This window comes from Oryctolagus cuniculus, chromosome 12 (assembly GCF_051225735.1).
Source record: "Oryctolagus cuniculus isolate XC-2025 breed Fujian yellow rabbit chromosome 12, ASM5122573v1, whole genome shotgun sequence".
NCBI lineage: Eukaryota > Metazoa > Chordata > Mammalia > Lagomorpha > Leporidae > Oryctolagus > Oryctolagus cuniculus.
The window spans coordinates 21,930,433-21,944,566 of NC_142878.1; the positions used below are offsets into that span (position 1 = coordinate 21,930,433).

General features: G+C 54.1%; 1 protein-coding gene across 2 annotated transcripts in view; it reads right to left on the minus strand.

Moving 5' to 3' along the window:
* Positions 1-13,871, minus strand: part of SAMD4A (sterile alpha motif domain containing 4A) — a 226,632-nt gene extending 212,761 nt beyond the window's left edge. The window contains exons 1-2 of one of the 2 annotated variants that reach the window (XM_051822872.3): positions 13,666-13,871; positions 11,852-12,502 (exon numbers count right to left, since the gene is read on the minus strand). In XM_051822872.3, the coding sequence (XP_051678832.1) occupies positions 11,852-12,047 (196 nt within the window). In that variant the 5' untranslated portion in view covers positions 12,048-12,502; positions 13,666-13,871. The remainder of the gene's footprint in view (positions 1-11,851; positions 12,503-13,665) is intronic. The other variant, XM_008269681.5, reaches the window with a different exon arrangement.
* Positions 13,872-14,134: the final 263 nt, after the last annotated feature.

Consider the following 14,134-nt stretch of genomic DNA (forward strand, 5'->3'; position numbering starts at 1 on the left):
TGGTTCGAGTCCCAGATGCTCCACTTCCAATCCATCTCTCTGCTAATGGCCTGGGAAAGCAGTGGAAGATAGCCCAATGCTTGGGCCCCTGCTCCTGGGCTCAGAAGAAGCTCCTGGCTCCTAGCTTTGGATTGGCCCAGCTCTAGCCATTGTGGCCATTTATGGGATAAAATAGCAGATGGAAGACCTCTCTCACTGTCTCTCCCTTTGCTGTCTGTAACTCTGCCTCTCAAATAAATAAATAAATATTAAAAAAAAAAAAAAAAAAGAAGGAGAAGAAGAAGAAGGAAATGAGGAAGTGGTAGAGGGAAGGGAATTCTCATCACCAAAGAATATCCTATGGTCATTTTCAGAACTACTTGAAGAGACCAAAAAAGATTTGGAGATTCAGACTGTAATTATGAGTGAACTGTGCTAATAAGTGACTGACATACTTGGCACTTACCATGACTCGTGGTGACCCAAAGGAAACAAGAGTCACTTCAGTTCATTCCAGCTTTTTCTTTTTTTTTTATTTGAGCTTTTCTTAAACATCAATGCAGTGACCCAAGATCCCCTTACTGCCTAGCAAGAAAATAACTGAAACTTTCTCTGTAAGTGGATTTCATAACAAAAAAGTCACAAATCTGCAGCCCAAGTAGGTAAAAAATACAGAAAGGAAACTCTGGAAAGAATTTGAAGATGCTTTTCCAGATCCCCCTTATTCATGCGACCACCCATTCACTCACTCACTCACCCATCTACTGGCTCAGGCTGTCCCCCTCCCTCCTCTGCTCCTGATAGGCCTGTTCTCCCCCTTCTACTCCTGATTCACAAAAGAATCTTAAGGTCAGGAGGGACTTTGTCACCCGTGATGTCATAGCTTCTTTGCTAAACAAACAGATGGAAGTCCCTATCATGGAGAGGCACCTGCAGGGGTTCTTAGGTCCCTGGCAGTTGCCAGCTCATATCCTAGGTTTGCTTGGAAGAAATCAATGAGATAATGTATACAAAGTTAGGTGCCTGGAATACAGTGGGTGCTCAGTATATAAGGGAACTTCACAAAGTTCACGCAGAGAGTGATATGTGGCATCAAAGGTTAAATTGTTGCCTGAAATGCCTGCATCCCATGATCAGAGTGCCTGGGATCGAGTCCTGCCTCCATTTCTTTTTCTGTTTGTTTGTTTTAAAGATTTATTTATTTATTTGAAAGGCAGAGTTACATAGACACAGAGTCAGAGAGAGAGAGAGAGAGAGAGAGAGAGGTCTTCCATCCACTGGTTCACTCCCCAAATTGCTACAACGGCCAGAGCTGAGCCGATCTGAAGCCAGGAGCTTCTTCCAGGTCTCCCATGAGGGTACAAGGGCCCAAGGATTTGAGCCATCTTCCACTGCTTTCCCAGGCCATAGCAGAGAGCTGGATCAGAAGTGGAGCAGCCAGGACTCAAACCAGCACCCATATGGGATGCTGGCTCTGAAGGTGGTGGCTTTACCTGCTACGCCACAGTGCCAGCCCCATGCCTCCACTTCTGATCCAGTTTCCTGCTAATGTACGTGGGAGGCAGAAGACGATGACCCAAGAACTTGGGATCCTGCCATTCATGGGGGAGACTCTGCTGGAGTTTCTGGCCCAGCCCAGCTCTGGCTTTTGCAGGCACTTGGGGAGTAAGACAACAAATGGAACATCTCTCTCTCTCTCTCTCTCTTTCTGTCCCTCTCACTGTATCACTCTGCCTTTCAAATAAAGAAACAAACTCTTTTTAAAAATTGATGAAAATGGAACTAATAAATGTTTATTTTGGTGCAAATTTGTTGAAACCCATACATAGTTTCTCTTTGATATGCATTTTCCATGAACTTTCTTGAAGATCCACTGACAGCTCCGGCTAAGCCACCGCAGAAATTCCCATGACTGCTTTCCGGGAGTACACTAAGGAAGGAGGAAGAGCTCTCTCCCATCCGGTCTCTGGAATTAACATTCCTGCTCTTTCCAGTTCAACTTTACAGTCCACAGCCTCAGCAAAAATAACCGAATCTTTCCTGGAGCCTCATTTTCCATGGGACACTGACCAGAAGAATGCCGGGAAATTCCGGCAGGGGCACATCCAAAAGGCTGGGGGAGACGCCACGGCAGCGCAGCTCAGCCTGCCTCAGCCCCACACTCCGTTCCTGCTGGGACAGAGAGTGCCAAGAACCTGGCAGTGGATGCCTGCAGACAGTGGCAGTCGAGTTGCTCGAATGAGTGACCGAGCGTCAAAACACAAATAAACCACCTGCCAAGTTCAGTGTTTAACCTGTGTAAGTGAAACTTAAAAAGATTTCGGAGTCAATGAGTCCAGCGCATGAAACACACGGGCATCCCCGGGACCCTCTTTGAGGAAAACAGTCCATGACTGTCCAAAGCAAACCCTGAAAGTACCTGTGGAGTCCGGAGCACAGTACCACCTGGGAGTGACCACAACGTATGTCAGAAACGCCACTCCCTGAACCTCTCCATGCTCCCCACTTCCAAAGAGGTACTGGCCCAGAGCTGAGACAGACTTGCTTTGCTCTGCATGAGAAGCCACCCTGAAACTGTAAGGGGTCCCAGAAAAAGGCCTTTCTCCAAGCAGCAAGTTCCAGTGGGTCAAAGGCAAGGGATCCTAGCACCTCCATCTTAGCACCTGAGCTGTCTGCACTGGCTTAACATCTAGCCCCAAATGAGGGCTCCGCCAGGCTAGTGCCATTGGATGGAGCCTGAGCTGGTGGGAGAGCCCTGAACTGAGAAGATTCCAACTCTACCCCAGCTTTCCTGGCCATAGATCTGTCACCGTCTCATCTCAGAGCCTGGGGACACCACTGTGCATGGCCACAGGCGGAGCTCCTGGGTCAGTCAAGGACTGGGACTTGGGGAGGCACCCACTTCCCAGGAGCTGTCACTGAGTTCTCATTTGCAAACAAAGGTCTCCTGGTACACACGCTTGAAGCCTGAAAGCCACTGCCCCAAGGCATGGCACACAGACCTGCAGCACACACAGTCCCCGGAGCTCAGCACAAGGGCGGGAGGCCAGGCCCCGCCACAGGCTCCCTCAGTCACAGTGTTCAGGAGCAATGTCCCCTAGGGATGTGCGTGCACATTAAATTCTGAAAAAAGCTAGACTTTTCCTAGAGGTGTTTTTGATATTATTGCTTAATACTTAGTGCTAATCACAGTATCCTACTGGGAGGAGCCAAGAGAACTCACCAGGTCTTATAATTTTATGGACACTTAAGGTGGATGAAAATATTCGGTGACCAGATATTTGATTTTCCTACCTTTAAATACATGAGAAATTGGGGGCTGGTGTTGAGGCGTAGCAGGTACAGCTGCTGCCTGCAATGCTGACATCCCATGTGGACATCAGGTCATGTCCCAGCTGCTCTACTTCCAACCCAGCTCTCTGCTAATGGCCTGGGAAAAGCAGTAGAAGGTGACCCAAGTACTTGGGCTCCTGCCATCCACCCATGTGGGAGACCTGGATGGAATTCCTGGCTCCCGGCTTTGGCCTGGCCCAACTTTGGCTACTGCAACCATCTGGGGAGTGAACCAACAGATGGAAGCGTGCTCTCATGCATCCTCTTTCTCTTTTTTCTCTCTCTGACTCTGACTTTCAAATAAATAAATAAATACATTAGAATACATGAGGAGCCAGCATAGCAGGTATAGGCACCACCTGCAGTGCCGGCACCCCATATGGGAGCTGGTTCGTGTTCTATCTGCTCCACTTCCGATCTAGCTCTCAGCTATGGCCTGGGAAAGCAGTAGAAGATGGCCCAAGTGTTTGGGCCCCTGCACCCACATGGGAGAACTGGAAGAAGCTCCTGGCTCCTGGCTTCAGATAGGCCCAGCTCTGGCCATTGCGGCCATCTGGGGAGTGAGCCAGCGGATGGAAGACCTCTCTCTCTCTTTTTGCCTCTGCCTCCTTGTAACCCTGCCTTTCAAATAAATAAATAAATCTTTTTTTAAAATCATGAGCATTTGGCCTGCCCCACAGATGCCCCCTCTTCCGTTCACCAAGACATCATTTCTGGCAGGCAGCTGGCCTCATGCTCCTCTCTCTAACCTGCTCAGACCCATCTGAGGCCCAGCAAGCCTGCCCCGTAGCCGGCACATGCAGAGTTCCCCTCTGTGGTTTCCTTCGCGAAGCCAGCAGTAGCAGCACTAACAAGGCAAGAATCGCATGAGCCTCAAGGCACCTGTTTCAAAGGCCACAACATTTCTGCCATTCAGCTCCTTAGACTGCCCCACCACCCTGCTCTCTCCCCTTCGCTCAGCTCAGTGTGGTTCTCTCATCAGAACACAGCATCTAGCAACTACTCCTCGTGCATCAGCTTTACCCCCACAGCTGGACTGTAAGCACCCGGACAGGACTCATGACCCCAGCTTCACCTTGGGCAGAGCACCCAGCTCAGCTGAGGAAACAGGTGCCGTAGCTTCTTGCTGGCTACTCATAGACAGGCACCATTATAATAGTATTATCTACTGTGTAAACAAAATCACTAAATGATTTTATTTTTTCCCCTAGAAAACTAAGACCAGAAAACTGTATTAAAACCTTGATACACAAAATGGGGTGGGAGGGGACCCTCGACCCAGCTTCTGAGTGCCAAGGAATCCCACGCCCGACATATAAGCAGCCAGTTCATGGCAGAGCATTTGGCCTTGAGTTCCAGATGCCAGCTGGGATGTTCCATAACTAAATGACTGGGTTCCAGTCCCAGCCCTGCTCCCAATTCCAACGTCCTGCTCATTTGGACCCTGGGAGGCAGCAGGTGATGGCTCAAGTTCTTGGGTCCCTGCCACCCATGTGAGAGACCCAGACTGAATTCCTGGCTCCCAGCTTCTGCCTGGCCCAGCCCAGGCTACTTCCTCTGAGCTGCAACAGGCTCTTGGCGTAAGCTTGAGAGCAAGGCCCAAGCCCTGAGCAGCTCACCACGAGTGGACTCCCAGCTTCTGCTCTGAAAGGTCTGCTTTCTCCGGGAGACTCCCACCTCAGGCAGCTGCCACGGACATAACAAACAGCTCAGGAGACATTTGACCCCATTCCTTCATCTATGAGGGCTGAATGAGGTTGGAGAGGCCTGGGAAGCAATGAGCAGGAGGGATGGAAGGAAGGAAGAGGCTTAAGACTCAGAGCAGGTTGATGGTTTATCCCGGTTCTATGCACACAGCCCCTTTCCTGGCCCATGAGCTATGTACATAAGGCACTTCACCCATGGCCAGAAGTCCCCACCTTTCTCCCTCTGGCCACAGGGAGGCGCTGTGCTCTCCCTGCTCTGCCGGAGCCAATCCTCTTGAGAATTACCCTTCTGCAGGAAGCACTGGGAAGCTTTCAGCTACTTCTCAGCCCTTCCCACCCTGGTTCCCCCCACCCCGCCTTGCTGGTGTATTGAAAACATACACAAAGCAATCTGACTGCAGTGAAGTTTGCCAGCCTTCTGCGGGCCGGGATGGGGTCAGATCAGAACACGGACTCACTCGCTGAAGCTCTGAGCAACCACGCTAAATGACCACATCCAGGTGCTCATGGCACAGTCTGACCGTGCCTGACCGGCCACAATTCACACTCGCAACAGCCCCATCATCGCAGAATGAGCCCAAGAGACCCACAGCACCCTCAGTGACATACAGCAAATGTCACTCAACTAAGTCATTGCGCCCATTCATCACCAGAAGGGAAAAATGTTGACAAGCAAGTTGGGTACACTGGGTTAGAGCTGCATTTTTAAGGATACAACACGACAGACAGTAGATCGACATGGCAAAACCATAGTAGGAAGGGCACAGTGGGCTCAGATTCTTCTGGGGTTCCAAGTCATCCCCAGTCTCCTTTAGATCCCATTAAGTGAAAAGACATCTGATCACTTAGAAAGATCTCATTTATAGCAACTTCATACCTGAGGAATAGGAGAGACCTTCAGGGCCAGCGCTGTGGCGCAGCAAGTAAAGCTGCCGCCGGTGGCACTGGCATCTCATATGGGCACCAGTTCAAGTCCCGGCTGCTCCACTTCTGATCCAGCTCCCCGCTAATGTGCCTGGGAAAGTGGCAGAGGATGGTCCAAGTACTTGAGTCCCTGCACCCACATGAGGAGACCTGGAAGAAGCTCCTGGCTCTTAGCTTTGGACTGGCCCAGCTCTGACTGTTGTGACGATTTGGGGAGTGAACCAGCAGATGGAAGATCTCTCTATCTCTCTTTCTCCCTCTCTGTTTCTGTAACTCTGCCTTTCAACTAAATAAAAATAAGTAGGTCTGAAATAAAAAATAAAAAAGAAGAGGGCTTCAATGGATCATTAAAATGTTAACTTCTGTACAGTAACACGGTTTTATTATCACCATTTTAGATAGGAAAACAGAGTCTTAGCAATTAGTTGACTATCCCAGTCTAATTTCAAAATCTCTACCCTAACAATCCTCTATAATGTATGCTGTCCCACAGATATAAACAAATGGCCACCTGGGCATTCCTCTGCCTATCAGTCCTTCCTTCTCAGAACATCAACATTGACAGCAACCCAGCTGCTCTAGGATGGTGATGCCACCTAGTGGCCAAAGTGGAAACCATCTAAACCAAATTGCTCCACTTCTCCCATTGCCGTCTCTCAGGACCACGGCACATAACAGATAAACTTTCTCCTGAAAGTGTACAAATGTACACACACACCATACCACACACTCCATACTATTCACGCACCAGACACACACGCATTACCTCATATTACCCAAACAAACACACACACACACACACACACACAACCCTTTTAATTTTCAGCTCCTTTGCTCTTCCCTCCACACCCTCAATATGCCCCTGCCCAGATGTCTACTTGTTCCTACCTCTATCTCTGCAGGATGAGCTCTAAACCCCTTAGCTGGCAAAATCCTGCACCCATCGCTTCTGTTTCTACTTCCCGCTCCTCAGAGCTCGGCATGTGACATCCTTCCAGCCACTCTGAACTCATCATTTCCTGCACACAACCAGCCCCTTTCACAAAGCAATGTGCTTTCTCTTTTTCACCAACACTATTCCTTCTCTCTGAAAATGCCTCTGACCTGCGCTCAACAATCCTTTCTACATATTGAACCAACTCCCAGTCACCCTTCAAGACTGAATTCCAACCCCTCTCCTCAGTGAAGTCTCCCCCAGCTCCGCCAGGCAGTCCACCGCTAGGTCCACGATGTCCCTGGGCCCTTCCCCTCACACGTCCTAGTCCCATGTCCAGGCACCACCACCTGTGACACTCTGTTGGTCACTGACCCACCACGGAGAGCACCTGTCACGCACCAGGTATGAGTTACTATCCATATCATCAGGAAAACCTGACGCCACCCCTGAAATGTAGAAACCCCAAATCCCGAAAATGGTGGGGCCAACACGTTCACCCTCTAAAGACAACACATGCCCACCACTATTTTTGCCTCAAGCACCAGTGTTTCAGATAATCTTTTCTCTTGAATTGAAGTGAGCAACAAACTTTTTTTTGCCATTTATTTACTAAAAACATACGCAATTTTCTCGCAAAATATGCACTATGCGGCAAGTTAAAAGGCTTTGTGGATTAACTTGTGAAATTCCATTTGTTGCACTGTTTCTACTGAGAATTATATTTCAAGTCCAAATAACCCAAGTCATAAATAAATGATTCCACACAACCTAGTTTTCTTGAAGGGGAGCTGCAGATAAAGCCAGGGGATTCATTTTTGGCATTTGCAGGTATCAAATGACCCACACAGTGAGACTGCCCCGAAGTCTCTAGATTAACCCAGGCTGGGAGCTGAGGGGTCCTTATCTATGCTGGAAAAGGTGCTGGAATTGAGCTCCTACTTAGAAAGGTGACCACAGTCAATGCCCCCCGAGGCCGGCGCTGCAGCTCAATAGGCTAATCCTCCACCTAGCGGCACCGGCACACAGGGTTCTAGTCCTGGTCGGGGCGCCGGATTCTTTCCTGGTTGCCCCTCTTCCAGGCCAGCTCTCTGCTGTGGCCCGGGAAGGCAGTGGAGGATGGCCCAAGTGCTTGGGCCCTGCACCCCATGGGAGACCAGGAGAAGCACCTGGCTCCTGCCTTCGGATCAGCGTGTTGGGCCAGCCGCAGCACACACGCCGTGGCGGCCATTGGAGGGTGAACCAACGGCAAAAGGAAGACCTTTCTCTCTGTCCCTCTCTCTCACTTTCCACTCTGCCTGTCAAAAAAAAAAAAAAAAAAATGCCCCCCGACATGAAAGAGAAAAGTGAAAAAAAAAAAAAAAAAAAAACAGAAAAACAGAAATAAATCCATAGGAACTGACAGATACAACCATTTTCTCTGGATCTCAGATGACCATGAACCCGAGACAAAGGATAAACCACGAATCACTGGATTCTCCATAGATTTAAGGGAACAAAAAGTTAGTATCAAAACGTAGGCCACAGATCTCAAATAAGCCATGTTTAAGAACACAGTAAATCTATTCAAAGTCTACCCTGCAGCAGGCAGAGCCAAGTTCACACTATCATTAATTAAATCTCTTTATTATACCAAAATCAAGCCCCAGAGAGCAATCCAGTTCCCGTTCACCAAGTTTTGACATCTCTGGACACTAGAAGAGATGTGTGTGTGTGTGTGTGTGTGCGCACGCACACACTTCGTTGATGATTACAAAATAAACTAAATGATACAAGATGACTTTGGTACAGGAAGTCTCAGCCATCCAACGAATGAGTCATTCCGCACAGCCTGGTTTTCTGAATTGGTAAGAGCTTTACACACCAAAACAGCTTTGGAGGTTAATTATCTTGGGTGTAAATATTTTCAAAGTTTATTGTAACATTTCCCTGCCTTCTTAAAGACTGTGTCCAAAAATGTATCCTTTTCATGTTTCCATGTTATTACTGGTAAGTAGTAATTACTGGTTTCTGTTACCACACAGTGATGTCCACAGGGTCAACCAAGGTTCCTACCAATGTTCCCCAGCCTCCAGTGCTTCTGCCCCCAGTTTTTGTGTCTGAAGTTATAGCTTTCCTGTGTCTGTCCTCGTTTGTGGGCTATCAGGAATCCTGCTTCACTGCTGGTTACAGCAGTCTAAATGTGCTACCCCTAACACACTGTAGATTTCTTTTAATTAAAAATAAATTTAGGGGACTGGCATTTGGTGTAGCAGTGAAGCTACCACTTGAGATGCCCACATCCCATAAAGGAGTGCCTGGGTTCCAGTCCCAGCTCCACTCTTACTTCCGACTTCCTGCTACTGTGTATCCTGGGAGGCAGCAGGTGATGGTTCAAATACTTGGGGCCCTCCACCCACGTGGGAGACTCTGAGTTTCCAGCTACTGACTCTGAGCCAGGCCTTGTCCAGTCCTGGTTGCTGCAGCCATTTGTGGAGTGAACCACTAGTGGACAGGAGATCTGTCTCTGTCTCTGTGTCTGTCTCTCTCTCTCCCCACTCCCCTCCATCTTTCCCTCCCTCTCAAGCAAACAATTTTTTAAGTCAGACTCGTGTCTAAAGTCAGAGTCTGAGAGAGGGCCTGAAGTATTCTCCAGGACTTTGGTGCCGTCCCTTCTGGCTGCCAAGTGGACATTTCCCCACCCCCCTTCCTGGTTCTTGGCTGATTCCTGACTCGGACAAGGAAGGCCACACTACAGACTCAGCTACGTGAAGACAAATCATGATGCTTTTGATGATCCTCATACTTTAAAAGTAAACCCAACCACCACAGGTCCTCCCTGATGAATTTCTGTTTGAGCCATAGCAAACAAGTACAAAGGTTTCCATGCAAGTTGAAAGATCAATCCAGGGGCCAGCACTCTGCCAACATCCCATGTGGATGCCAGCTTAGGTCTCTTCCGATCCAGCTCCCTGCTAGCACGCCTGGAAATACAGCAGAAGTTGGCCCAAGTGTGTGCGCCCTTGCCCCCCTGTGGGAGACCTGAATGGAGTTCCCAGCTCCTGGCTTCACCGAGAGCCAGCTCTGGCCACTAGGGCCATTTGGAGAGTGAGCCAGTGGATGGAAGAACTCTCTTTTTGAGTAAGCCTGCCTTCCAAGTAAATAAACCTTAAGAAAAAACAATCGAGAACATGATCTTACGCAATGGTTCTATATCCTAGACATGTGCATGACATAGCAGCATGGATAAGTAGTGTCATATTCAAAAAAGTACAGAAAACATTTTTTGAGAGAGAAACTTACCCAATGACTTAAAAGTAATTCACAGATATCCAATTTGGGTTACTGGATGACGAGATTTTTAAACGAAACCACTTCTTTCAACACCATACATCCACTGGCGTTACTCCCTAAGCTGACAGCTGCTGTTTGGGGAAAGGCCCTCGCCCTTCCTCCAGGCTCAAAACTGTTGCTGCAACACGGGAATAACCGTCACGTGTGCCAACAGCCCCTAAAGCAGCAAGGCCACGCACACACGGTGAAGAACTGTACAGAATTCCTCCGCATTCTATAACACGCAAAAGTTTATGTAATCCTGTTTGTCAAGCCTGCGAAAGCAAAACCAGGCAGGTGACCCAGGCTAGCGGCGGACACTAAGGAGGAGGCAGCACAGCCAGCAGGTCAGCACTGACTGCAGTTTGCTCCCACCCCCTCAGGAGGAGGCCAGTCCTTCAGCTATTTATAAACGTGGAGCTCAACCAAAGGGGGCCCTGCCACGGACACCCGGGGGTGGCAGCTGGGGGCCCCCAGGCTGGGGCTGAATGAGCTCTCCCTCTGGGTGGCCATCCGTACTTGGCAGTGCGCGGGGCCTTGGGTGCAGTCCTGTCTGGTCAGGAAAAGGCCTGTGAGAATTTCCAGCAGGCACTTCCACCCTGGGATTCTATATATGGAAGCATCCCATTCTAGGGTTTTCAGCATCACACCAGGAGCAGCGCCATGCCGGAGAGGGGGAGGGGAGGGGAGGAGGAGGCCGGCTCTCAGCCTGCGCCCGCCCGCCAGGCGCTCTCCCTTTAGTGTCCCGCGGGCCCTGCCGCCCAGGACCAGACCGTATCACCAAATGGCAGCCCAGCGCTCCGCTGAGCCCGCGAGGCTCTCAGCCCTAACACGGAACAGCTGGAAGAGGACCCTGCATTCTCCTCCCTGCACAGACACTGGGGGCTGCCTGCGCCCCCCACCCAGGGCAGCCCTCGGCCCCTCCCCCAGGACAGAGTTTCAGTCTGTCACGAGCCGAGCCGTGCAAGCAAAACGTCAAGCTGTGTGCACTTTCCACACTAGTTGGGGTGTCTGCAAATGCCAGCAGGGTAGCAGGAGGTAATTCTGCTCCGGAAAGTTTCCGAAGGAGACCTAAGGAGGAACCCGACCCCTGCCTGCTCTCTCCCCGACCCCCCTTCCATAAGCTCCGCGTGGGGCCCACCAGGACCGGCAGGTGTAACCGCAGCGCAGCCCGCTGCAGGTGCCGTCCTAGCCGTGCGTAGTGTCCCCTGCACAGTTCCTGAAGCCGAAGCTCTCAACAAGAATTCCACGGCGGGGTGTTTTTTTTTTTGGGGGGGGGGGGCGCATAACAACACTGGATTGTCCTCCCTTCTCCAAGCTCGGCTCCCAGAGGGCAGCCCCCGGCCGGCTTTTTTCACGTGTTGCTGAAATCCAGCGAGCCACGCTGCCCAAAAGAGAGGGGGAAAAAAAGCCCAGAAAATCCAGACTCTACGTGACCTGACTTACTTATTTCTCAGGAAGCTGCATGAGAGAAAAATCAATCATTCATGCTACCGTGGCGACCACACGGAAGGGACCCAGGAGTGCCCGACGCGGCCGCAGGAGGGGGCAGGTGCCGGGGGCTCGCCGCGGGGGGAGGGGGGAGGGTCTCCGCGCGGGCCGCGGCCCGGGAGCGGGGAGGGGAGGGGGGCGGCGGGCGGGACAGCGGCGGCCGCGCACTTACCCGGGCTGTTGGCCTCGCCCTCGAGGACGTGCAGCTCGGCGCAGTCGGCCAGCGAGTGCTCCAGGCAGAGCTGGAGGAAGCGGGCCTGGGTCTGGCTCACGCGCTTGAGCAGCGACAGCAGCGCAACAGTCTGCTCGCACTCGTTCCAGCCCTTAAACCAGCCCGCCAGCACCCCGACCTGGTCGCGAAACATCATGGTTCGGGAGCCGCGCTCGCTCGGCAGAGCCCCCCTGGCGCCCCCGTGCGCGCGGCGCGGCCCGGCCCGGCCCGAAGTTTGGCGGCGCCGCAGCCGCGCGGCCGCGGGAGACGCGTGCCCGTTCCAAGGTGGCTCGGGCGCCGCACGCTGCAGGTACTGCCTCCGCGCCGCCCCTCTCCGCCGGTCTCCGCTGCGTTCCGGTGGGGCTGGCTGGCTGCCCCGGAGACGGCGACGGACGGTGGCGCGGAAATGTTTCTTTTTTTATATATTTTTTTAAAAAATGATTTTCTTGCTTTTTAAAAAAAAATCTCTCTCAAGGCACACAACTGAATGAAGAATGCTCTTTCCCCCTTCTCGCGGCTTCGCGGTGGTGGTTTCCGGCGTCCCGGGGTCTCCTCCCCCGCTGGGCGGCAGCGCGGACCCTTCACGCCCGCATTCCCGAGCGGCGATCACCACTGGAAGGAGAGAGAGAGCTGCAGTGAGACCTCGGCCAGCCCCGAAGCGCGCCGGGGGGCGAGCGCTCGGAGGGGCCGGCGCGGGGGCGCCCGCGGAGGCGGCTCGCCCGGATTCCAGCGTCCCCTCGCGCCCGGATGCGGGCGACGGGCTATTCCCGCCCGGGGGGGTGGCGCGGAGCCTCCTTCCCAGCTGCGGGAGGAGACCCCGCGGCTCCCTGTTGCTGCCGCGGCGAACGGCTGAAGCTGCGCGCACGCCGCGCCCGGGCGGCCTCCGGCTGTGCCTGCGAACGCCGGCACCAGCAACAGATCTTCCCGGCGCACAAAACTTGCACTGCGGCTGAGGAGGGGCGCGGGCGTGGGGGCGAGGGCTAATGCGAAGCAGAGGCGGAGGCAGCGGCAGCCCGGGTTCCTTCCTCCTCCTCCTCCTCCTCCTCCCACTCCTCCTCCTCCTCTTCCCGAAGAAGCAGCCGAGCGGCTGCAGCTCCATCTACAGCAACAGCCAGCATCTCCACCGCCAGGCGCCCCTCTGGATTTAGGCCGTGAGCAGCCGCGGCAGCAGCTAGAGACAAAAATAAACTCTCCCCACCCAGAGCTGCGCGCCCAGCGGGCGGCAGCGCAGCCTGGAGCCCGGGCTCCCCCGCGCCGCGCCGCGCCAGCCCAGCCGGGCGGTCTCCCGGGCCTGCTCGGTCCGGAGCGGCCGGGTGCGTGCGTGCGTGTGCGTGTGTGCACGCGCGTGTGTGCTTCGGGCACTCTGCCCCGCCGTCGCCGACGGGCGGAGCTGTCCGGCCCAGAGCCTAGCCCTCGCGTCCCAGGCCGAAGGCGGCGTGGCCCCAGGCGCACGCCCCGCGCCCACAGCCCGTGCCCGCACTACTGCTTCCCCGGGCGGCCCGGCCGGGAATGTGGAGCACAGCCGTCGGCACACGCCCCCCAACGACAGCAAAAAGTTCGGTTTCGGGGGTTCCCCCAGTCCTCTCTTTGGATCTGGCGGCGGTGGCGCGGGTGGCGGGGAGGAGAGCCCCAGCGGCTGTGCTCTCGAGGGGTGCCCGGCGCCCAGCATCCCGCCTCCCGGCTCCCCCAACTTCTCCAGCGGAAGGGGACCATCCCGCGACTCCCCAGCGACCAGAGGGTCTGCCCGCTGCGGGCGGCAGAGAGAGGGCGCTCACCTTGGCGCGGCTCATCCCGGCGGCTCGGGGTGCCACGCGCGGGTCCGGGGCCGCGGCGGCACTCAGCGGGGCTGGGCGCGCCCGGTGTGCGGGCCGCGGGCCATGCCGTCGGGGCGGGCGGCGCGGGGAGAGTGCGGCGCGGCGGGGCGCGGGCGCGGGCGCTGCCGCGGCCGCTGCTGCTGCCTCCGGCGTCGGCTGGCGGAGGACTGAGCCGCCCGAGCCGGAGCTCCCCACATGCTACTGATTAACATACACCATTACATCATGGGCTTGGCAGGGAGCGCCCGAGCGGGGGGGAGAGGAACCCGGGCGGCGGCGCGGCTCGCGGGGGGAGTCGGGGGAGGATCCCCGGGCCCGGCGGGCGGCGAGGGGGAGGCGGATTCCTGAGGGGGGGGTGACGAGGAAGGGGGAGGGGCGGGTGGGAGGAGTCGGACGGCGCGAGGGGTCGGGCTGCAGGAATCGCCTGGCG